This window comes from Rhineura floridana, chromosome 8, assembly GCF_030035675.1.
Source record: "Rhineura floridana isolate rRhiFlo1 chromosome 8, rRhiFlo1.hap2, whole genome shotgun sequence".
NCBI classification, from domain to species: Eukaryota; Metazoa; Chordata; class Lepidosauria; order Squamata; family Rhineuridae; genus Rhineura; species Rhineura floridana.
Window position 1 is genome coordinate 67,309,748 of NC_084487.1, and position 26,548 is coordinate 67,336,295.

The 26,548-nt window shown below is 43.3% G+C and overlaps 1 protein-coding gene across 18 annotated transcripts in view; it reads right to left on the reverse strand.

The window, feature by feature from the left end:
• Positions 1 to 26,548, reverse strand: part of NAV3 (neuron navigator 3) — a 1,044,290-nt gene that overhangs the window by 247,215 nt on the left and 770,527 nt on the right. For 17 of the 18 annotated variants that reach the window (XM_061639678.1, XM_061639673.1, XM_061639674.1 and 14 more), the window contains 2 exons: positions 23,399 to 23,538; positions 11,996 to 13,025 (listed from right to left, as the gene is read on the reverse strand). In XM_061639678.1, the coding sequence (XP_061495662.1) occupies positions 11,996 to 13,025; positions 23,399 to 23,538 (1,170 nt within the window). The remainder of the gene's footprint in view (positions 1 to 11,995; positions 13,026 to 23,398; positions 23,539 to 26,548) is intronic. The other variant, XM_061639679.1, reaches the window with a different exon arrangement.

A 26,548-nucleotide genomic window follows, 5' to 3' on the forward strand; every position in this document is an offset into this window, starting at 1 on the left:
AATGCACCAGGGGAGCAGGAGACCTGACCCCCTCTCTGAGATATTGTATGGCCCTACAAATTTGTCAAAATGCAAACACAATTTGGGTTGGTCTTTCACAGTCCAATTCACTTCCTGTGTAGCTTGGAAGAATTTGGTAACATGTGCATATAGGGAGTGGTGGCAACACCTCCAATCAGCCCAAATAACAGGAACAAGACATGTGCTGTGCTGATCTTGTTTTAGCAGGGAGGAAGCAGCAATACTAAAAGAGTTGATATAGTTCAGATAGTCACTTTAAATATGTTTGATTTACTTTGCAATTTTAGTGAAGTTTCCTATAGTAAATCATTCTCTTTTGCTTCTGTTTCTGTGAATATGTGAAGTACAGCAACAGCTTGCAACACTAAATAAAAGCTCCAAAAACAATGGTGGAATAATGGCAGTGACTGTTCTGCAGAATAGTTTCCAATGGACATGAGGAGTGTCTCAGTTTGCACAAGATAAAACAGTGGGAGGTGAAATATATTCTAGCAAAATTCTCAGTGTGCTCTATGTTTTTAATTGACCATGCCCACCTTTCCTTAAGTGGAGTAGTGCAAGCATTGCAGGCTGAAAACATGCATCCTGGGAAGGGCAAGTTTGTTTTTTCCAACACCTAGAGTCATTGCTTAAGTAGCAACATATTGTAATCTGTCTGATTTTACATCAAATTGCGGTTTCAGGTTCAACTGTTAATGCGCCCAAAATAGAAATAGAGCATAACCTCCAGTTTGAAACACAAAAGCTGTCTTCATCATCATATGACATTGACCGATAAAAAGGCTTTGAAATTAATAAAAAATAAATTTGACACCGATTTCTAGGATGAATAAAGAGAGAAATATAATTTTCTAGGTTAGATTCTCTGTAGATATAGTAGTAACACAGAAAAAGAGGCAAAGTAAGAACACCAACAAACATACAAAAATGTAATTCTCTTTGGAGATGGCAGGTGTTGCCACCACTCACCATATGCTCAGAGGCACATTTAAACATTTAAATAAACTTATAGGGTCAGATTCTAAGAGACATTGTAGGCATGTATAAGCCTGTAAGGAAGTCCTTTTTCAAAAATTTTGAAGTCAAAACCACCTCTAAACTTACTCAACCTAACTTCACATTTTGAGTTCTACTTTTCCCCTCGATAACAGAAAATGCAAGAATATCACATTACTAGTTAACACTGAAAAGGGTTATATATTATTATTCATTTTAGTGTTAATATATGTAAGTATAAAGGCTGTATATCTGAATAGAATTTAAGCATGGGAGGAGCCACACAATAGAAATGCTGTTCTGTTGTTCTGGTGAAAAAGGAATGGGTGAGCCCTTCACTGTGCAAGCCACCCAACAGTTACATCAGGACCTACACTTGAGAAGTACTGGTATAAAGTGTTACTTCCTGCTGGAGATGGGAGAGAAATCCACTCCAATCAAATGCAAGCATGGATCCTGGTGCAGTTCAAAAATTTACCTTGAGTGAGGACCGGGCACATTTCACACAAATGCTAGTGGTTTTTGTCAATAGCAATTTTTAAAAAAAAATGCCAGTGAATTTTATGATATTAATGAAATGAGGTTAATTTTAACATTGGTTTTATTCAACTGAAGTTAACATCTCTGTGTGTCTGTCACATTTGCACTTTAGCAAATCCAGTCAATGAAAGAGGAACAGCAGCAGTACTAGGGGACTGAAGAAGACCTGCCCTGGGAGTGAGTATCTGAGCATCTGGGTGCTTGTTGCTCACTCCTTTGGGTTGCTGCCCCTTGAGATGAAGTCCCTGGTAAGTGCTGCAAGGACTGGGACCCCCTGCCTGACCCTTGCAGTTAATCTTGCAGCTTCTTGCATCAGCTGCTGGCTGGGTCAGGAGGCATAAAAGCCCAGCTGCCCTTGGGTGGCAGGTCTTCCGCCAGCAGGGTTGCCCCTTGGGGAGTCCTAAGGGAGCTACCACCCTTCTATTACCTTTTTTTACAAATTTGTTTTATTATTTTTCTGTTAAACCAATCTAGAGGAGATTGGTGGTGAGGAGGGTGTGTGGTGCATCTGTAGTTCCTGCACAGTGTCAGCTCTGCACTGAGACAGCAGTGCAGGTGGGGGCTGGAAATTCCTGGGTAGTTATCAGGGCGGGAAAGTCCTTATCTGGCAGTCTGGTCGTAAATCTGCCAGGCTAACGAGGATGAAGCATGATTTATTTATTTTATTTATTTTATTTATTTGTTTCATTTATAGACCGCCCATAGCGAGTGGCTCTCTGGGCGGTGTACAAAAAGGTTAAAATACAAAATATCAACAATAAAATCAGACAACAAACAATAAACACAAGCAGCAACTAAAGAAAAAATAAAAAATAAAAAAATTAAATTATAACATAAATGCTTAAAATGCCTGGGAGCATAGCCAGGTCTTAACCTGGCGCCGAAAAGATAGAAGCGTAGGCGCCAGGCGTACTTCTTCAGGGAGGCTGTTCCACAGTTCGGGGGCCACTACAGAAAAGGCCCTAGATCGAGTAACTGTCCTCCGGGCTTCTCGATGGGTTGGTACCCGGAGGAGGGCCTTAGATGCTGAGCGAAGTGACCGGGTAGGTTCATAGCGGGAGAGGCGTTCCACAAGATATTGCGGTCCCACGCCATGTAAGGCTTTATAGGTCAAAACCAGCACCTTGAATCTGGCTCAGAAACAAATAGGTAGCCAGTGCAAACGGGCCAGAACAGGTGTTATATGTGCTGACCGGCTGGTCCTCGTCAGCAGTCTGGCTGCTGCGTTTTGCACTAGCTGAAGCTTCCGAACTGTCTTCAAGGGCAGCCCTACGTAGAGCGCATTACAGTAATCCAGCCTAGAAGTTACCAGAGCATGAACAACTGAGGCGAGGTCATCCCTGTCCAGATAGGGGCGTAGCTGGGCTACCAACCGAAGGTGGTAGAACGCATTCCTTGCCACCGAGGCCACTTGCGCCTCAAGAGACAAGGAAGGATTGAAAAGAACTCCCAGACTACGAACCTGTTCCTTCAAGGGGAGTGTGACCCCATCTAGAACAGGGTGAACATCCACCATCTGGGCAGGGGAGGCACTCACCAACAGTGTCTCAGTCTTGTCTGGATTGAATCTCAGCTTATTAGCTCTCATCCAGTCCATTATCGCGGTCAGGCAATGATTCAGCACATCCACAGACTCACCTGTAGAAGATGAAAAGGAGAAATAGAGCTGCGTGTCATCAGCGTACTGGTGGCAACGCACTCCAAAACTCCTGATGACGGCACCCAGAGGCTGCATGTAGATGTTAGAAAGCATGGGGGACAAAATCGACCCCTGAGGGACTCCACAATGGAGAGTCCAAGGTGTCGAGCAATGTTCCCCAAGTACTACCTTCTGGCGACGATCTGCCAAGTAGGAGCGGAACCACTGCCAAGCAGTGCCTCCAACTCCCAACTCCGCGAGTCTTCCCAGAAGGATACCATGGTCGATGGTATCAAACGCCGCTGAGAGATCAAGGAGAATCAACAGAGTCACACTCCCTCTGTCCCTCTCCCGACAGAGGTCATCGTACAGGGCGACCAAGGCTGTTTCAGTGCCAAAACCAGGCCTAAAACCGGATTGAAACGGATCCAGATAATCGGTCTCATCCAAGAGCACCTGGAGTTAATTGGCAACCACCCGCTCCAGAACCTTGCCCAAAAAGGGGATATTTGCCACCGGTCTATAATTGTTCAAGTTATCTGGGTCTAAGGAAGGTTTCTTCAAAAGAGGTCTCACTACTGCCTCCTTGAGGCTACTAGGGACTACCCCCTCACTCAAGGAGGCATTTATCACTTCCTTGGCCCAGCCGGTGGTACCAGTCCTGCTAGCCTTGACCAGCCAAGATGGACAAGGATCTAGAGCAGACGTGGTCGCCCGCACCATTCCAAGCACCTTGTCCACTTCCTCAAGCTGCACCAACTGAAACTCATCCAATAACGAAAGACAAGACCATGTTCTGGACACTTCAATGGATTCATCTGTCATAACATCAGAGTCTAGGTCCCTACGGATGCATGCGATTTTATTTTGGAAGTGCCCTGCAATGTCGTTACAGCGAGCTTCAGATGTTTCAATGGTATCTTGAGGACCAGAATGTAAGAGTCCTCGTACAACCCTAAAAAGCTCTGCTGGGCAGCAGAGAGATGTCTTGATAGAGGCAGCGAAGTAGGACTTCTTCGCCACCCTTACCGCTTTTATGTACGACTTAGTAGAGGCACTTACCAAAGCATAATTGCATCCGTCTGGAGTTCGTCTCCATCTGCACTCCAGCCTCCTTCTCTCTTGCTTCATCACTCTCAGCTCCGGGATATACCATGGAGCTGTATGAGCTCTGCATCGAAGAGGGCGCGCGGGAGCGATCGTGTCGATAGCCCGGGCCATCTCTGTATTCCACAGTTCGACCAAGGCCTCGACAGGAGCGCCAGTACTATCAGCTGGAAAAACTCCCAGAGCCCTCTGAAAACCCATAGGATCCATAAGCCTCCGGGAGCGGACCAACTTAATAGGTCCCCCACCCTTGCTGAGGGAAAGAGTTGTCGTAAGTCTAAAACTCAGCAGGCGGTGATCTGTCCATGACAATGGAGTAGATGAAAAATACCCCACCTCCAGATCACCATCTCCATGACCAGTGGCGAAGATCAAATCAAGAGTGTGACCCGACACATGCGTTGGGCCAGTAACAAATTGAGACAGCCCCATGGTTGTCATGGAGGCCATGAAGTCCTGAGCCGCTCCAGATAAGACAGTCTCGGCATGAACGTTGATATCCCCCAACACCACAAGTTTGGGGGACCTCAACAACACCTCCGAGACTATCTCTGTCAGCTCAGCTAGGGAAGCTGTTGGGCAGCAAGGTGGGCGGTACACCAACAAGATTCCCACTCTGTCTTCTTGGCCCAGTACAAGGTGGAGGCACTCTAGACCAGTCGTCATCTGGACAGGATGCCTGGTGAGAGAGAAAATACTCCTATAGACCACAGCGACCCCGCCTCCCCGGCCCCCAGATCTGCCATAGTGCTGCACCGTATACCCAGGTGGGCAAAGCTGAGAGAGGGCAACTCCTCCCTGCTCACCCACCCAGGTCTCGGTTATACACGCCAGGTCGGCACCCTCATCCACAATTAAATCATGGACAAGGGAGGTTTCATTATATACCGACCTGGCATTCAAAAGCAGCACCTGGAGATCTAAGGGCTGGCTGATAGAACAACCAGCAGTTCTGTGGTCTTGAGGAGAACCGGAACAAGGCACAGACACAACTTGTCTGGGGCGAGTTCCCCTTACCTGGCATGTTCTCCTCCTAACGCCATACCTCCCATTACCCGTCACTATGCTAATTGGGGCCCCCGGAAGCCCCCCCGTTAAATACAAAGCATGCTCTCCCAGGCACATTTTAAAAATATTTAAATACAAACAAACACATTCACACAACAACACATAAAAATACACATAAATATACACAAACATGTCCACACAATCTCATTCATACACACAACAGACAAAACAAACAGACAATTAAAATGCACCCAAACAATGATAAGGGTAAGGCCCTTCCTAAGCTTATGTGCCAAGCCAGAAGTCCAGAAGCGAGGTCAGTAGAGGTCCAGGTTCAATTGCCAAGAGGTCAGTCCAAAATAAGATTCAGGGAAACGAGAAACACATGAAGCCACGCCTGATGTTATAGTCAGCAACAAGCTGAAACCAAGGTTTGACTTTTAAGGAGCAGGTTTGTCAGCAGTTGTGAGCCATCAGCGTTTTGGCCTTAAGTGGACAGGCCTGCCCCACTTCTGCCTGACCTTCTGCTGTCTATGTTCTGCAGGTGAGGGGGGAGTATCCTGTTCACTGTCTGCGTCTGGCTGAAGGGCTTCAGCTGTGTCTGGGGTGCTCTGCAGCTGAGGAGGAGAAGGAGCTGGGTTCTCAGGAGTTTCCTCCATTTCTCCTTCTGGGTCTGCTGCTTCTGGGTCTGCTGCTGTTACTCCCGAGTCATCCTCGTCTGATGAGTCCTCTGACGGGGCCATGACACACAGGGTGAAAGCCTATGCAGTGAACTGAATGATAGGAGAAAGTCACCACATACCTGCAGAGTGAGAGTTTGTAACTGGCAGAAGGCTGGCCCTCCTTGGGTGTGAGACAAGAGTAGGAGTAGATGTGCCTTGTGTGAAAAATTTTGAACGGGTATGACTGTTCCCAATTCTCGCAAGGGCCTACTTGGATAATTGGATCCAGCAGATGTTGTGGGTGGGCTCATGTTGGGTCCATATCAGGTGTTTAGGAGTAGTCTTAGTACAGAGGAACATGGGTGATGCCACCCCAATTTCAGTGATCACAGGTAGAGGGAAATATAGCCATGGAGATGTGGTGAATTACCATAGAAGACAAGGGCAAGACTATCTGTGCTTTGTTCCTTGCTGCCACTTCTCTCATGGATGGGTTGCTTGTTGCTCATCTGCTGTGCCCACTGGCCTGTATGTGTTGTTTAACGCCATATCGGTACACAGTAAGACCACTCTCATCCATGATTTGATTGTGGATGAAGGTGCCGATTTGATGTGCATTACCAAGACCTGGGTGGGTGAGCTGGGAGAAGTTGACCTGACCCAGCTTTGCCCACCTGGATACCCAGTGTAACGCCAGCACAGGCTGCAGAGATGGGGAGGGAAGGAGTTGCTGTGGTCTACAGAACTTCCATCTCTGTCACGAGAAAACCATTTTGTCTTGGAGCTGGCTGTGAGGGCCTGTACCTGATGTCGGGCCGAGGAGACAGTAAACTAGGGTTGCTGCTGGTGTACCATCCACCCTGCTACCCGGCAGCTTCTCTGACTGAGGAGGTGGAGGCCGTCTAGGCTGAGGTGTTGGAGGAGCCCACAACTATAGTGGTCGGTGATTTCCATGTCCATGCTGAGGCTGCCTCTCGTGTTCCGTCTCAGGACTTCATGGCCTCCATGATGACAATGAGGCTGTATCAAGTTGTCTCTGGCCCGACACATAGGTTGTTTTTTTACTCCAGATGGAGGAAAGGATGGTCTGGGGATGGGGGGGTGGATGTCACCCCACTGTCATGGTCAGATCACTTCCTGGTGAAATTTAGACTTATGGCTCCGATCCTTCCCTGCAGGAGTGGTGGACAGATTAAGATGGCCCGCCCCCAGAACCTAATGGGATCCACAGGATTCCTGAATGCCCTGGGAGAGTTCCCAGTAGATAGAGCAGGTGACCCTGTTGAAGCCCTTGTCACGCTATGGAACAGCAAGGTGTGTCAGGCTCTGACATGGTTGACCCCGAGCACCCTCTCTGGCATTGTAGAACCCGGTTTGCACCTTGGTACACCAGTGAGGTAAGGGCAATGAAACAGGTTAGATGACGGCAAGAGCACAAGTGGCGAAAGACATGCTGTGAGGCTGATTGGGCATGAGTAAAACATCATAACCATGCCTGCTGTGTGGCGGTGAGGGTGGCGAAGAAGGCCCACTTCTCTGCCTCCATCACATCCTCAAGTAGCCATCCAGTGGAGCTCTTCCGTATTGTCAGGGGTCTGTTGACATCAACTCCAGGAAATGGAGTTTTAGACCCTTTGGAGGCCCACTGTGAATCGTTTGCAAGGCACTGAGGGTAAAGTTGCTCGCCTCCGTAGCAGTCTTGATGCCCCATCCACATCTACTGTAGTCTCCAGTGAGGTGTCCAGTGCAATGTCTCCTGCAACTTGTTTGGAACGGTTTCAGTTGATGCGGCCTGATGATGTAGACAAGGTGCTTGCACTGATGCAGCCATGTGGATCCATGGTGTGGTTAATGCATCATTGCGGGAGGGAGTGGTTCTAGCTGCCTTGAAAGAGGCGGTGATCCAACCGATCCTGAAAAAGCACATCCTGGACCCATTGGTTTGTGACAACTACCGACCAGTTGCAAATACCCCCATTTTAGGGAAGATGTTTGAGAGAGTTATGGTGCAGCAATTGCAAGTACTCTTGGATGAAACAGATTATCTTGACCCATTCCAGTCTGGGTTCAGGCCTGGTTATGGGACTGAATTGGCCTTGGTCATCCTGATGGATGACCTTTATCAGGAGAAGGACAGGGGGAGTGTGACCCTGTTATTCTTACTTCATCTCTGAGCAACTTTTGATACCATTGACCATCGTATCCTTCTGGGCTGACTTGGTGGGATGGGTATTGGACGCACTGTTTTGTAGTGGTTCCAATCCTATCTCCAAGGTCGCTCTCAGAGAATAGCATTGGGTGGCTGTCTTTTGGCCTCCTGGCAGTTGTGCTGTGGGGTGTTGCAGGGCACCATCTTGTCTCCCATGCTGTTTAACATCTATATGAAGCCCTTGGAGATTTGGGGCAAGGTGTCAGCAATATACTGACAATACCCAGCTCTGTTTCTCCGTAAGATCTGAATCGAGAGAGGCCGTGCAAGCCCTTGGCCGCTGCCTAGACTCAGTGGTGGGCTGGATGAGGGCCAATAAACTGAGTCTGAATCCTAGCAAGATGGAGGCACTGTGGGTTGGTGGTTCCGGAGTTTGGATAATTGGTCAGTTGCCTGCTTTGGATTGGGTCGTACTCCTTTTGAAAGTGTAGGTTTGTAGTCTGGGGGTGCTCCTGGATCCATCTTTGTCGCTAGTGGCCCAGGTGACCTCAGTGGCTAGGAGTGCCTTTTACCAGCTTTGGCTGTGGCCATTTCTGGACTGGGATAGCCTGAGCACTGTTGTCCATGCACTGGTAACCTCCAGGCTGGATTACTGTAATGCACTATATGTGGGGCTGCCCTTGAGGTTGGTCTGGAAGTTGCAGCTGGTGCAAAATACGGCGGCAAGACTGCTCGGCAGGGTATTGCCAACATGTCACCCCACTGCTGAAAAAATTGCACTGGCTGCCCATTTACTACCAGGCCAAGCCTTTTAAGTTGAGACCTATCCCAGTCTGCGTCTGTGTTGGAATTGCTTTTTAATATGTTTTTTAAAAACTTTTTAAAAAAACAATGTTTTTAACCCTTTTTAAAAAGATGTCTTTAAAACTTTTTAAAAAAAAATGTTTTTAAAGTTGTTTGGTTATAATATATTTTAAGGTCTGTTTTTGTGATGTTTTAAAGTATTTTTAGTGCTTTTGTTTGCTGCCCTGGGCTCCTGCTGGGAGGAAGGGTGGGATATAAATCAAATAATAAATAAATAAATGATTTAGTCATAACAACAGGCACAGTTTGCGGTGGAAACTGAATGAATGAATGAAATGACAAAATGAGCATTGTTTAGAAGTCTTATGGCTGAAGTTAAAAGTCTGAGCATATTGAATGAGGTGAGGGTGGTGGGCTCAGGACATCACATAATCAAAATAACAGAAGCTGGGGTGTGGCTGGATGCTTGTGGACTGCATCCAGCCACAGGCCATAGTATAGATTTTTTGAGATAATAATAATAATAATAATAATAATAATAATAATAATAATAATAATAATAATAATAATAATAATAATAATGGTGGTGGTGGTGGTAATAGTAGTATTTGCAACTGGGCGGTTGTTGTTATAAACTACAGTAGGGCCCTGCTTTACAGCGATTCGCTAATACAGCTGTCTCAATTAGACGCAATTAGACTAAAGCCCCACTCATACGGCACTTGTTCCACTTTTATGGCGGTTTTCGGGCATCGCACACCATTCTATTCAATGAGTTCCACTTTACAGAGGTTTTTGCTTTACAGCGGGGGTCCAGAACGTAACCCGCCATATGAGTAGGGCCCTACTGTATACGATCCTGAGTAGGCTTCTTCAGGAATGGGTGCACTACTACTTCTTTAAATGTAGCAGGCACCACACCTTCACCTAGAGACGCATTCACCATACCTTGGATCCATCTGATCAATTCCCCCCAACTGGCTTTCATGAGCAAGAATGGGCAGGGGGCCAAGACAGCAAGAAGCCGACTGCATCATTGCAAGAGTCCTGTCCACATCATCAAACTGGAAAAATTAGAGTCAATCCCACAGAGCATAGAAAGGCTCAGCATTAGACACCTCAGCTGGAAATGCAACAATAGTGGCATTTAAGGCACTATGGAGCTGAGCAACTTTCATTCTCAAAGTGCAGTGCAAATTGCTTATATACGGGTGAATTCCTAGATTGGGATGGAGGGCATAATTACAGATTGTGTTTTAGATCATATCCTCTCTTTCATCTAGCTTCCAATGTGGACACTAATAATGATCAGAAAATATTGTCTAGTTGTGTTAATCCTAAAAAGGCTGTTTTCAAGATTATTGGCTGATAGCGCTTAACACTTGCAAGGTAAAGAACATTGAGCTGCTTGGAGGAAAGGTGGAATAAAAGTGTAAGAAACAAACAAATTACAGACAAACAATGGATAAGTCAAGAGACGTGGCCTATGTCAAAGTGCCGTAAGCAAAAGGTATTTTTTAACATCTTTTGAAGCTCCCTAATCCTTCCCAGCACAATCTTATGCATATTACTCAAAAGAAAATCCTAATCTGTTCAATGGAGCTTTCTCTAGATAAGTGGTCATGAGGACTGCAGTATTAGGGTTGCATAAGCAAAACACCTTCTTGTGCAATAGAACTTCCCTGCCCTGGCCTTTCCCTACACACCCCCACACTTCCCCAGAGCAGAAAATCCCACAGCAGATTTGGGAGGTGCGGGGAACACACAGGGGAAGAGAGGAAAGGGTAATTCTGTTGTGCAAGTGGAAGTCATTTTTATTGCACAGTAATTTTATTGGATACATCCAATACATTTATTGGATACACTGGAGGGAGCATGTACACAAAATCTTAAACACAAATATGTAGTCTTCAGATTCCAAAGCAGAGCTTGGAAAAGTTACTTTTTTGAACTACAACTCCCATCAGCCCCAGCCAGCAAGGCCACTGGATTGGGCTGATGGGAGTTGTAGTTCAAAAAAAGTAACTTTTCCAAGCTCTTTTCCAAACAATATATATTCTCTTTCTTTTTGTTTTTCATACTGTTTAGTTTCATACATTATCACAATATGTTCACCATAAAAAGTGATTTGTTGTGCTTCTCATGGCAACAAAAATAGAGCTTACAAAAAAAAGTCTGATAAAAGCCTATAGCTGAATTGTTGGTTTCACAATTTATGTGAATACCATGAAGAAACTCTCGCTGTTCCTGAATATTTCCTTTTAACATTGTCTCCTTCTCTAGTTTACACAGAAGCATCTAGTACACTCCAGAATTTTATTTCTGCATTCACTCATTGGACCTTCATTTTTAATCTACAATAAACATGTGTTTCATACCAGGGCTGATACTAAACTGGTTGCACATGATTATATTGGTGGAATAATTATAATTAAGCATATTCCATATTAATGAAAAATATAGTAATGGGTTACTTTAATAGGTGTTTTGTTAATTTGTGATTACTTTGAATTGGTTTCTAACTATGGGTTACAAATGGAAATTAATAAAATAGTTATATAGAAAAATGCCAAGAAAAACTATTTTTCTATAATTTATTTTCACAATAAATTGTTTTATTATGTTCTCATTTCCTTAATCCATCATATATATTTCTTCTTGATTTAAAAAATTCACCGGTGCAATGATTACATCTTTATTTTCGCTGTATAAAATCTGCTGAAGGGTAAACATATTTAAGTCCCATTTATTTCTACAGGTCTTCTATGTTCATTCTTAATTCTCTCCCACTACAATCAATAGGATTTAAGTATTTATCTCTGGATGAATTTCAATTACATCCTTAACAGTATGAACAAATCTTCTGATAAGTGTTCTGATTAGAGGACAAAAAATCTTCCATGATTAATTTTTCATAAGATGGTATTTCTGTGTGGTCAGTGTTTTCCCATTATACAAAACAGATACATTTTTAAAAAGAATTAACCATGGTGAAATATATTAAAATGAAATCACTCATAAGAATATCCTGCCATGCTTAGTAACAGACAGAGAAAAAACCCATCTTACCTATAAATAAATGGTGCTACTGTGGCCGTATTGGGATGGCTGTATTGCTGTTGCTGAGGAAGTTGGACAATGCTACTTCCTGATGCTTGCCCGCTAGTTGCAGCAATTGAAAGAGCAGCAGACGAACTAGGAGTAAGAGGCGTGCTTGATTCTTTTCCTTCAGAAGAGGGAAAACCACAAGGAGTGTATGCTTTGTCATTAACATGTGATTTTGCTGTCGACTGGGGTTGGTTTCCCTTTGCACTCCTCAATTTTTCAGTCTCTTTATTTCCTGAACATGCCGGTGAAGAACTTTGCTTTGATGTCGGTACTTTTGAACCAGGTTTTAGTATACCACTAGATGAAGGTATTAAACTTTCCTTCTTGGCTGCTGTAGCCTTGCTCCCCTTGGGGATCAGGCTTGCAATTTTTGAGGTCTTTTTTGCAGGTGTCTCTGTCACCTGGTCCTTTTCTTCCTTTACTGTCTTCTCTGTGCAAACTTTATTTTTGTCCCTGCTCTTTTCCTCTTTGTCCTTTGGCTGTAGCAAAGACTTTTTATTGCTGAGATTTTTGCTTCCAGCTTTTGGAGGTGTTAGTTTAGGTGATATTCTGGGGCTGCTGCTGGTGGAGCCACCACTGTTGAGCCCCCCACTGAAGCCGTCCATTTCACCACACTCTAAAAAGGCTTCGTCGTCTCTCCCGCTGTCACTGGTACCTGAATTGGATGACAAAGGAGGCCGTAAAACAGTCCTAGCATTAACCAACTTGAATTTCTCTAACATGGATTTCTGCCCAGATGAAGGAGGTTTTGGCCCTTCAGAAAGGGGTGGCTTAAGCCTGTCTGAAGGTGGTGTAGGAGAGGTTGCGGGACTTGGCTGCTTGACAGACAGCATGGTAGAGGTGGCACTATGTTTGACATTCATGGATTTGCTGCGCCAAGGCTTGCTGGCACTTGGAGAGGGGATGGCAGAGACCGGCTGCTGCCCAGTGCTGGTGGGATGCTGTACATTTCCATTCATGCCTGCAGATGGATGAGGACCTTTGGGTGATTCTAATTTTGAAAGAGGGAGAGAAAGAGAGAGATAAGAAAATTAAGGGTGTAAAGCTCTCTAACTTTTTCTCATGCAAAGTGTCATCCCAGTTACTTGCATATCTGAAAGCATCACTAGAACTGAGTCCACCAAAAGCCTGCTCCTATTAACCTAGTTTATATGTGTAAGTCCTTCCTCTTATTGCTTCAAAATTCTCTTTTCCCTAAGTTTTCAGAAACTGGAATGTGGAAATACCTTTTCATTGCTGAGATTAAACCCCTCACATATAATTCATTATAACGACAATTTATATTCAGCAAAAAGCACTTGTGATTGGACAAGCTTCAGCCATTTGCATATTAACAAGGTACTCCCAGTTATAAAAAGATATGGCACTGGGCTGTTGGGCAAAGGGAAGAGGAACGTGGAACTGTTATGAAATTTAAATGTATGAAATGAGCAACCTTCTCCTATGAGCCGCTGTGCTGGTGAAAAAGTATTTAATAGCATGCTGCAAGCCAATTCAGAATACTGTCCTGGCACAGAAACGTGGGTTGTGCCACTAGGTTGATAACAGCCCCTACTGGAGTGGCAAAGAAACACATTGAGAAGGACAATGGTAGGGTGCAGCAAGATCCAAGACGATATCTTTAATGTGACATCCTAGAGGCCCTTTTGACCACTGTGCAGTCAGCAAGGCCAACACAAGCCTGTGCTGCCTGATATCTAGGTAAAGTTATTTCAGCACAAGCCATTTCCACCTACACAGTCACATCTATTCAACCAGGGGTGTGTCAATTTGAATAAATTAGGATTACCAGACTCATTGAATTGTCTCTAGCCAGGTAAGATTAAGGTTACCAATGCCTGGGATCAAAATTTCTGACCTCAGCAGCACAAAGGTATGACATCCAGCAACTGCATTTTCTTGCAGGGCTTTTAACTCTATGGCATGACTACAAAAGACGCAGGGGCCTCACAAGATTAAGAAACTATGGAAAAGGTAAGATATAGGACTCATGTGTACACATTGCAAGAGGAATTATACATGTGTACTGTATCAGAAATATTTGTAAGATGGGGATAAGGAAAATGAAAGAAGCTGAGATCACATAGGAAGCAAGCAAAGTTGTATAAGTGTGTGTGCATGGGAGGGTGGGTATGCAGTTTTTTTACAAAGGTTTACCCAAGACATCTATTGGTGGGGGATCAAATCTCAATAATAAAAAGAGGACAGAAGTAGATGTTACCTGAGCAAATGGCATCTCTACAAATTAAAGAGAAAAATTACATTGAATCAGAAAAAGACTGGAATTTCCGCAGGCTTCAAGCTCAAAAAAAGGTTAAGATAATTTAACCTACACTCTTATGTGTCTTAATAATTCTGATTATACTTCAAGGTTGAAGTACTTAACAGTAGTAGGACTGCTTGAAAAAACTGATCTCTGTGAATTCAGAGGTGAAGTGACCTGATCCGGAACTCCTACACTGACGTACAGATCAGAATGTAATTATCTAGATTTTGCACTTCTCCAAATTTTGTGATATAGTTCTCTGCTCAAAGCACATTCCAAAATGCATTTGAAAATGTGTATTTTAGAACATAATATGCTTACAGTTATATGCATTGACATAAAATATGCATTTAAATACTTATTTGTGGTAATACACATTTAAAATACAGGTTTTTGTGCAGATTTATTTTTCAAAATTGCAGATTCATGTAGAAATGGTAGAAAACAGACTTATGAATATATGCAAGACTGACATGGACTGGAAACATACTGATCTGTCTATTCCTGAAAAATTCAGGAAAATATCTGTGGTGTGCTGGAGCCATGGAGAATGAGGTCTAAGGTAAAATGAAGTAAAATGAAGTTGGGGTGGAAGTTGAGAGCCTAGGAGGCTGCAGGTAAGCAGATCTGCTCCACTGAGCATGCAAAGGTAAAAGACCAGATTCTTGGTATGATTTACAGCTCTCTGAATATGCTGAATATTTCTTTTTGCGTATCAAAGGCACCTTTACTTGCTGGCTAGCTGGAAGTGGCCACTGAAGCCTAAACTACTCAGCTATGTCCCAGGCTTAGGCCCTCAAGACCCCTAAATTCTAATTCTGCATTACCTGATCATCTGTTAGAATTGGGAATGTTATGACTGAGCATTGCAGATCAGAACTGTGAGTGAGCAGGTTAGCAAGACATTGTGTTTGGATTCAGATACTTCAGTAGGAAGGGATTTGCTGCCCCATACTATCTTATTACCCAGTGCCCATGTCTCATAGCCCTCAGTGTCTCTTCCCTAGGGACATGTAATGGCCCAATTTCATCTTGAACCACCTTTGAAAACATAGGGTTTGTTTATTTGTTTATTATTTGATTTATATCCCACTTTTCCTCCCAGCAGGAGCCCAGGGCAGCAGCGTTGTATCCAATTGTGTCTCTCAGCTAATGGTAAGGCTTTTGACAACAGAACAGGGAGAAAAGCACCTTTTAATGATTCCCCCGCCCCTCTACACCCCCCACACATCCCCTAAACCTGCTCCAGGGGTTGGGAGATCCTCCAGAGCAGATGTAGGGGGAGGGCAGGGAAAAGTGAAAAATTGCTTCTCTTCCCATTCTGTGATGGAAGCCTCACTACTCAGCAGAGTGACACCACATAATACAACCCATACATATCATGTAGCGTAAAATGTTTTAAATAATTAGGAAGACTGGAACAAGAGCTCTCTAAAGCCAAAGATGGAATGGGACTGTGATAGTATCTGAGCAGTCTCTATCAATAGTAAAACTCTGGAGTAGAACATTAATGGTCTCCTCCGTGGTCTTGCATGTGTGGCCTCAACATGGAAAATTATTTGATCTCTATCTGAACATATGCATGTTTTGATAGTCTCCATTTTATAACATTGCCAGTACAATGTTAGAAAAGACAATTGCAAATGAATATGCCAGTGACAATGTTTAGGACTCAAATTTGGATTCAAATGATAGCACATGATAGCACATGGTGTAAATGATAGCAAATGGTGTAATCCCCAGCATCTCTGGTACCAGGGTTGGGAAAGACCCCTGCCTAAGAGCTCAGAGACCTGTAATCTTTCAGAATAGACAAACCTTGGCTTGATATTTTTTCTATTGTAAACATTCCATAGCAATGTTTTTAACCATTTACCCTCCCAGAAACTTTTTGCAGAAAAGCTGCTGTGTGCATTGGGAGGGAAGCCAAACCCTATTTACATTGGGTGACAAAGGTAGCTTCCCTCTCAGTGCAAATGGCAGCTTTGGGTGGGGGGAGATTTTCTGTAGGATTGTGTTGTAGATGTTTGTTATGTGCCTTCAAGTTGATCATGATGTATGGCGACCCTATGAATCAGCGACCTCCAATAGCATCTGTCGTGAACCACCCTGTTCAGATCTTGTAAGTTCAGGTCTGTGGCTTCCTTTATGGAATCAATCCATCTCTTGTTTGGCCTTCCTCTTTTTCTACCCCCTTCTGATTTTCCCAGCATTATCGTCTTTTCTAGTGAATCATGTCTTCTCATTATGTGTCCAAAGTATGATAACCTCAGTTTCATCATTTTAGCTTCTAGTGACAGTTCTGGTTTAATTTGTTCTTACACCCAATTTGTTTTTTTCGCAGTCCATGGTATGCGCAAAGCTCTCCTCCAACACCACATTTCAAATGAGTTGATTTTTCTGTTATCTGGTTTTTTCACTGTCCAACTTTCCCATCCATCCATAGAGATCGGCAATACCATGGTCTGAATGATCCTGACTTTGGTGTTCAGTGATACATCTTTGCATTTGAGGACCTTTTCTAGTTCTCTCATAGCTGCCCTCCCAGTCCTAGCCTTCTTCTGATTTCTTTACTATTGTGTCCATTTTGGTTAACGACTGTGCCAAGGTATTGATAATCCTTGACAAGTTCAATGTCCTCGTTGTCAACTTTAAAGCTACATAAATCCTCTGTTGTCATTACTCTAGTCTTCTTGTTGTAGATGGAAAGAGTTTAAAAGCTCTTTCCCCTCATTGCAGCCCTGATCCTGCTTCCACCCACCCCCACCGCATGGCTGCTATTTAAACTAGAAAAATTAAGCACAGAAAGGCCAAAGTATGCATTTAAATAATGTGCAGTTTAGCGCTCAGGAGAAGGCAGCTTCCCAGGTGGACATAATTTGGTTTGGAATAAATCAAGCTATTTATTTGTTCTTTTTTGGTTATTAATGTTTGATTGAAATATTTTGTAAAAGTTATACAAATGCAAACAGTTCCCATTTGCCCTTTCCTTTTCTCTCCCTACCCGGCCCCCAATTAGGTTGTCTCTGCCGCCCTGCCAGTATCCCTTTCCATATGAAAAAAGAACATGAAAACTTGGGGGGGGGTGGCGAGGAAAAGGAAAAAACCAAATCCCCCCCACAATATATTATGAACATATTTCATATACTTTGCTACAGTTTGGAGGGGGGGGGAACAGGTCAGTTCTCTGAGCTCAATTCCAAATGTAACATCTGTATCCACCCTTATGCTTGAGGTCCAGGACTACAGATTTTGCCATCACATTTAAACATAGTTTAGACACACTAACCATATTTTGAAAAACAAAGCAAACTTTATGAAAAAGCACATGCACTTGTAATGAGTCTTTCTAAATTATGACCATGCTACTCACCTATTAACATACCTTACAGAATTGGAAAAATGAAGTGTTAATAGCAATTAAGCCCTAGAAACCACCTGTTACGTTTGCTCAACCACTGTACATAGTTTAATTATTTAGGTCACTTTTCCAGTTGGCTGAAATGGATTTCTAGAATGGATCCATCCTATTTAGTTCTATAGTATGTCAAAGAAAATATTATTGCTGTATATATTGCTAATGGGTCAACAGTCAGCCAAGTATCCCTGTAGTATTGGACACACTGTTCTAAACTTCCTCCAATTTTGTTTGCTACTCCAAATTTATCCCTACAATAGTAATAAAAGGATTAATTTTGCCAAATAATTTTTCAGGAAAAAATAAATTTTCAGGAAAACATCTGATGCAAGGTTAAGTTGTACAACTACTCAGCACAAACAACATGGATTACAAATATGAAACTCATGAATTATGATAAGCTATTAAGTATTTTAAAGATTCTCTTATGGCCTGCAGCACAAGAGAACAATCAAATTATGGATAATCATGCAAATTAAAACTTACAATTTGTAAAGCCTTTTGTTTCCCTCTTGATATATAACCAAAAACTACTAGTTTGTTTTCTTCTGTTTATTTTTAAAGCCCACTGACTAATGGCTGCCCATTAGTTTCCAGGTCAAGTTCAAAGTTTTTATTTTGGTGTAAAAAGCCCTTCACAGCTTGGGGCCAGGACACCTGAAAGATCATCTTACCCCTTATATACCCAGTTGATCACCACTCTGCAGGTGAGGGCCTCCTGCACATACCGTCTAACAGGAGGTCTGCTCCGCACAACATAGGAAGGGGACCTTTAGTATAGTGGCACCTACCCTTTGGAATTCCTTCCCCTTAAATATTAGACAGGCACTATCTCTGTTTTCTTTTTGGCGCTTATTGAAGACCTTCCTCTTTCAATGAGCCTTTTAAATAGAGGCCTTATCCCAGCCTGTTTCTGTGCTAGAACTGCTTTTTAAGATGTTTTTTAAGTTGTTTTTTAAAGATGTTTTTAGGATGTTTTGTTTTAATATGTTTTAAAGTCTTTTGTTTTTAAGATGTTGTCAAGTGCTTTACATGTTTTTGTTTGCTGTCCTGGGCTCTTCTGGAAGGAAGGGAGGGATATGTATGTATGTGTACAAAAATAAATAAATAACCAACCTAGCAATCAAAATACAAATGCATTGCCTCTAAAGTATTAAGACTGCTTAATAGCAGTAAATACTCTGTAGGTTTAATAAACATGATGTTAAAGCTATGGTTTGATTGTAAAAACACTGATCCATAGACACTCAATTTTCTTACTTACCAATTACGTACTCAGATTTAACATGATTATAAGTAATGAAAATGAATTTTTAATATTGTTTAATGAAATACCCTTAGGAAAAGATATCACAATAAAATTGGCTTGGTACAGAAATGTACAACATCCACATAAATTATTTTTTACAGAATGTATCTCTCCCTCAACTAACTAGACACTTCTGATCATTCAACAACATCTACTCCCACCTTGTGGTAAATTTGATACATGCTGCTTTAAAAAAATGTTCTATTATCCTGATCCTTTTTGTTAGAAAAATACAAGCATTTCAATAACAGATTATTGTTGTTGTTGTTGTTATTATTATTATTATTGTTATCCCGCCCTTCCTCCCAACAGGAGCCCAGGGCGGCAAACAAAAGCACCAAAACCATTAAAACATCATAAAAACAAACTTTAAAACACATTAAAACAAAACATCTTCAAAAATGTTACTTAAAAAAAGCTTTCAAAACATATAAGAAGAAAAACATTTTAAAAAGGTTTAATAACATATTAAAAAGCAATTCCAACAGAGACACAGACGGGGATAGGTCTCAACTTAAAAGGCTTCTTGAAAGAGGAAAGTCTTCAATAGGCACTGAAAAGATAGCAGAGAGGTCACCTGTCTAATATTTAACGGGAGGGAATTCCACAGGGTAGGTGCCGCCACACTAAAGGTCCGTTTCCTTTAGTGCAAAATGGACCTCCTGATAAGATTGTATCTGCAGGAGGCCCTCACCTGCAGAGTGCATTGATCAACTGGGTATACAAGGGATAAGATGGTCTTTCAGGTATCCTGGTTCCAAGCTGTACAGGCCTTTGTACACCAAAACTAGAACCTTGAACTTGGCCCGATAGTTAATGGGCAGCCAGTGCAATTCTTTCAGCAGCAGGGTGACATGTTGGCGATACCCTCCCCCAGTGAGCAGTCTCGCCACCATATTTTGCACCAGCTGCAACTTCCAGACCAACCTCAAGGGCAGCACCACATAGAGCGCATGAACCCCAGCCTGGAGGTTACCAGTGCGTGGACAACAGTGGTCAGGCTATCCTGGTCCAGAAACGGCCGCAGCTGTCTTACCAGCCAAAGCTCGTAAAAGGCACTCCTAGCCACTGAGGTCACCTGGGCCTCTAGCAAGAAAGATGGATCCAGGAGCATCCCTAGACTACGAACTGGCTCTTTCAGAAGGAGTACGACCCCATCCAAAGCAGGCAATTGACCAATTATCCGAACTCGGGAACCACCAACCCATAGTGCCTCCGTCTTGCTAGGATTCAGACTCAGTTTATTGGCCCTCATCCAGCCCACCACCGAGTCCAGGCAGCAGTCAAGGGCTTGCACGGCCTCTCCCGATTCAGATGTTACAGAGAAACAGAGCTGGGTATTATCAGCATACTGCTGACACCTTGCCCCAAATCTCCTGATGACTGCCCCAAGGGCTTCATATAGATGTTAAACAGCATGGGGGACAAGATGGTACCCTGCGGCACCCCACAGCACAACTGCCAGGGTCTGAAAGACAGTCACCCAGTGCTTTTCTCTGAGAACTACTTTGGGGATAGGATTGGAACCACTGTAAAACAGTGCCTCCAATACCCATCTCACCAAGTCGGCCCAGAAGGATACCATGGTCATTGGTATCAAAAACTGCTCAGATATCAAGTAAGAATAATAGGGTCACACTCCCCCTGTCCTTCTCCCGATAAGATCATCCATCAGGACGACCAAGGCCAATTCAGTCCCATAACCAGGCCTGAACCCAGACTGGGATGGGTCAAGATAATCTGTTTCATCGAAGAGTACTTGCAATTGCTGTGCCAGAACCCTCTCAATCATCTTCCCTAAAAAGGGGGTATTTGCGACCGGCTGGTAGTTGTCACAAACCAATGGGTCCAGGGTGTGCTTTTTCAGGAGCGGTCGGATCACTGCCTCTTTCAAGGTGGCTGGAACCACTCCCTCCCTCAATGATGCATTGACCACACCCTGGATCCACTTGGTCAAACCCCCTCAGCAAGCTTTAATAAGCCAAGAAGGGAAAGGGTTGAAAGGACACGTTGCTGGCCACATCAGTGCAAGCACCTTGTCTACATCATCAGGCCGCATCAACTAAAACTGTTCCAAAGAAGTTGCAGGAGATGTTGCACTGGACACCTCATTGGGGACTACAATAGATGTGGATGAGGCATCAAGACTGCTATGGAGGCGAGCAACTTTACCCTCAAAGTGCCTTGCAAATAATTCACAGTGGGCCTCCAAAGGATCTAAAACTCCATTCCCTGGAATTGACGTCACCAGACCCCAGATGTGATGGAGAAAGAGAAGTGGGCCTTCTTAGCCGCCCTCACCGCCACACAGCAGGCATGGTTATGATATTTTGCTCGTGCCCAATCATCCTCACAGCACGTCTTTCGCCACTTGTGCTCTAGCTGTCATCCAGCCTGTTTCATTGCCCTTACTTCACTGGTGTACCAAGCTGCAAACTGGGCTTCACAATGCCAGAGAGGGTGCTCGGGGGCAATCGTGTCAAGAGCCTGACGCGCCCGCATTTCCACAGCATGACAAGGGCGTCAACAGGGTCACCTGCTCTATCTACTGGGAACTCTCCCAGGGCATTCAGGAATCCTGTGGATTCCATTAGGCTCCAGGGGCGGACCATCTTAATCTGTCCACCACCCCTGCAGGGAAGGATCAGAGCAGTAAGTCTAAACTTTACCAGGAAGCTGTCTGACCATGACAATCCACCCTCCCATCCCCAGACCACCCCTTCCTTCATCTGGAGCAAAAACCAAGTGTGCCCTGCCCTATGTGTCGGGCCAGTGACAACCTGAGACAGCCCCATGGTCGTCATGAAGGCCATGAAGTCCTGAGATAGAACACTAGAGGCAGCCTCAGCATGGACATTGAAATCACCTAGCACTATCGTTCTGGGCTCCTCCAACACCACAGCTGAGACGGCCTCCACCAGCTTGGTCAGAGAAGCTGCCAGGTAGCAGGGTGGATGGTACACCAGTAGCAACCCTAGTTTACTGTCTCCTCTTCCCTACAACAGGTGCAGATGAACTCCTCCCAGCTCATCCACCCAGGTCTCAGTAATGCACACCAAATCGGCACCTTCATCCACAGTCAAATCATGGATGAGAGTATTCTTACTGTGTACCGATCTGGCGTTAAACAACACACACAGGCCCGTGGGCACAGCAGATGAGCAATGCGGAACCCATCCACGAGAGGAGTGTCAGCAAGGAAAAAAGCGCAGATAGCCTTGCCCTCATCTTCTATGGCAATCCCCATGGCTATATTTTCCTCTACCCATGATCACTGAAATTTGGGTGGCATCACCCATGCTCCTCTGTACTAAGACTCCTCCTAAACACCTGATATGGACCCAGCATGAGCCCACCCACAAAATCTGCCTGAGCCAATTATCCAAGTAGGCTTCTGCGAGAATTGGGAACAGTTATACCCATTCAAACTTTTTCACACAGAGCCCATCTACTCCCCCTCCTGTCTCACACCCAGGGAGGGCCAGCCTTCTGCCAGTTGAAGACTCTCACTCTGAAGGCATCTGGTGACTTTCTCCTATCATTCAGTTCATTGCACAGGCTTTCACCCTGTGCAGGAACTACAGATGCACCACACGCAATCCCCACCACCAATCTCCTCTAGATTGGTTTAACAGAAAAATAATAAAACAAATTTGTAAAAAAGGTAATAGAAGAGGGGTAGCACCCTCGGGACTCCCTAAGGGGCCATTCCCTTTGGTGTTGCCCCTTTGGTGGCAACCCCGCCGGCAGCAGATCCATCGCCCAAGGGCAGCTGGGCTTTTATGCCTCCTGACCCAGCCAGCAGCTGATGCAAGAGGCTGCAAGATTAACTGCAGCCTCTTTCTGGAGCCAGGGTCAGGCAGGGGTCCCCAGTCCTTGCTGCACTTACCAAGGACTTCAGCTGTCTCAGACAGCAACTGAAAGGAGCAAGGAGCAAGCACCCAGATGCTCAGATACTTACTCTCAGGGCAGGTCTTCTTCAGTCCCCTAGTGCTGCAGCTGTTCCCCTGCTGCTGTTCCAGAATATATGCAAAAAACTACATTTTTAAAAGCAGGGGATACAAAATTCACCACAGGTCTGTGGTCTGTGTGCAACATATGCCACTGAAAAAGTATCTATTTATTAATAAAAATAAAATATAAATAAAAAACTTATTAACTGATCCAGAAAGCTGGATCAAATGACACCAGTTGCTCCTCTATGTGCGGTAAGGTGTCAGAGCAAGAGTGGATCTTAACACCCAGCACCCCTGCCTTACCTCCAGTGCTATTGGCCAACACTGGAGTGCAAAGTTCAAACAGGACCTATTCAGATCCAAATCTTTACGGATCTGTAATGCTCAGTAAATTTGCATCCATTAAAACACTTACCTTTTTCATTTCCATTTGCATATTGTGGAGGCTTGCTTTTGTCAATGCTATTAAAGCTCTGACTTCTTCGATTTAAATTTGAGGCTCCCTGGACTTTGGTACTGCTGCCTGCAGCTGGTACCCTTGAGGGCCCGGGAAGCCTAGAATAGTACAATCAGAAATAAATTTGTTGCACACTGCAAAAATGCATTCAAGACAGGTTAACTTTGCAGTTTCAGTATAAATCCACAGAGCTGATTAACAATGGTTTTGGAGTAGGGAAATTACAATGAACAACATAATTTATGGTTTTTTAGACCGTGGACAGAAGGACTGCCTTAACAGGCACAAAAGAACGGTAAAGGTGCTGTAGATGGTCACAGACAAACAAATAAGGATCCTTTGCATTTTCCATTCACACTGCAAAAAAGATTCACCAATATTTTTCAGAAGCCATACAACCTTTTATTCAAATAGTTTGCTTCCATATATTTCTAAGATAAATATAACAAAACTAAAACAATCTGGGGATACAGTTTAGCGAGAAAATATATACCAACACTGCTTGGTAAATAAATATTGTACTTCCTCATGTGATATTTCTTCTGTTGTTCCAGATTCTCAGACATTCGCAACAGGTATTAAGTGGTAAGATGAGAAACTTAATTTTATATTGTTCATATCTTCATTACTTCAAATGAAAACTCTTGAATGAAAGTGACCCATGGGTCCTAGAAGAGTACAGTTCAGGCTACATATTGCACTTGTTGGTATTTGCTGCCACCATCTGAAATATCCTGGGTATCAGAGTTAACATTAAGAAGAATGCCATTGTTGAGGGAGGCACAAACCTACATAATATTATCTTTGATATGATTATCTCGTTTAGTTATTTTGCAGTGTTAGGCTGCCTTAATTGCTTTCAATTAAACAAATTGCTCCAATACAATGCACAAAACTTGGAACCTCAACAGACTTTTACTGATAGTTTAGGGGATTCAAATCAGAATTTTGATAACATTCCTAGCAGCAGATAGTGTTTGTTTATTTTTTTTCAAATAACATTAGCACTGTGAAATGCTAATAACTGATACATGGAGAAAAGAGAGAAAATAATACCAAAGAAACTTTTGAAAGGGGTATGTGTGTGCATGCAAGTGCTTTGCTGACTATAATGGCACATCAAGAAAGCTACACTGAAGAGCGATATTTCAGTTTGACTGCTTATTCTGTCTCAGCTGACTGCCATTCTGTGAGGCAGTTACCCTAGAGAACAGCAGTGTTAGATGTCTAATAATCCAGAAGTTACTTTTTGGTTCATTCTGGTTGTTGGCCTGTTCTTTTAGAGTCTGTGCTGTGAGCAGAGCTCTAGATCATTTAAGTACACTAAACTTTATCAAACAACTGATCTATGGCTACTGATTTAGTCACTTATAAATCTCTCAAGCAACCCCCCCCCATAGTTCTCAGTTACCAAAATGAAAAAAGGACCAAAAGCATTTGTAATACTGGAAACAGGTCTTAAAGCAGTTACAGCATATATATATGTACCCATTCTTTCCAGTTCCAGTCATTGTCCCCACAGAATCAGTTTAAGCAACAAAGGAAATGCAAAGTTTAAAGCAACAGGTAATTAACAAGGGACATATTTCTGATCAAAAATAACTGACACTGGTATAAGTATATAGTGTTAGACAAGCAACAACTGTTAGATCCCAGACACGATGAATTGTGGATGAGACAAGAGAGTCTATAATAAATGGGACTGAAAACCTATGACCACAGGTGCACAACAACTGTGCTTTGGTATAGCTCATTCCAGGCTATCCCCAACAGCTCAGCTTGCATCATAAAACTGACTCTATACATTGGATCACACAACTGATAGTTCATTGTAAGCAATGAACTGCACAGCAAACAATGCGATCAGGGTGGGTTTTTTTAAAGAAAAAGTATGCTTAATCGACATAAGACGGAACACAACAACAGGAGCTAGGAATTCTTTAGGAAGCAAATGCACAGATTTTAGTGCTTATAAGAAAGAGGGTTATAAGTCATGCCTCAGATAGAACAGGTAACCAACATGCAGACTAAGTCTGTAAGATTCTGATTTATTTAAAGATAATTCATTGTTCCATTTCATCCCAGTTTCACACAAACAATAGTTGTGCCTAACACTAAAGAAATTGTACAATACTTTATTGACAACATTTCAGACAGGAGCAGTGCTAATTCTTCTGTTCCAGTGGCTTTCAAACTATTTACATAGGAACATAAAATGCTGCCATACTAAGTCAGACCATGTATCCATTTAATTCAGTATTGTCTACACTGACTGGCAGTGGCTCAGGGTTTCAGACAGTAATCCTTCCTAGCCCTGCCTGGAAATTCCATGTACTTTATCACTGAGCTACAGCCCTTCCTCAATGAAAAGACTGATAAAGGCAAAACTGCTCATAGTTACTTTTCCACCAGATTAGACGTATCTGCCACATTCTACGGTTCACTTCAGTTTACACAGGATGAGCAGCAGACCTGAGAATCTACACTAGCACCTAGGAGTATAGCCAAGAACATATCCACAGAATGGTGTGCAATATAGAGATTCTGCTAATAACATGCAGGAACTCTTTGGTGGCAGTCCAATCAGTATGATGAAAAGGGTATCCCAAAGAAGTTTGAACACCACTGTTCTATTCCATTCTCAAACCAACAATTAAGCCCTTCTAATGTAAGCAGGACATGCTTCATTTGTTCCATTTTAAAATTTAGAGTTTTGCTCTTCCAAGGTAAACAATAGCACACAATTCAGTTTTTCTTCTTTTAAGCTGGAAAGGTGGTGATTTTCTGAGCTGGATGTGGGAAAAGTGCAGTAGAAGTTGTTTTTATTTGTAAACCAAATTATGGGAGAAGACAGAAGTAATCTGAATAAAGAGCTCACAGTGGTGCTGTGATGTCACAACTAATCTGAGAAAAATTACTACACCCCTCCTTTGTTCATTCACTCACTGCCAGCCTTCTTCAGCTGATTAAAAGCAACAAAGCTTTTGTTAGCTGAGTACCTGAGATGGGAAGTTCTCCAGTTCAGGCACCCAACTGCATGATAGATTATTAATTTTTTTCCACAGAGACAGTGTGGGAAAAGCTGACAGTCTGGATTTGCTTGTATGT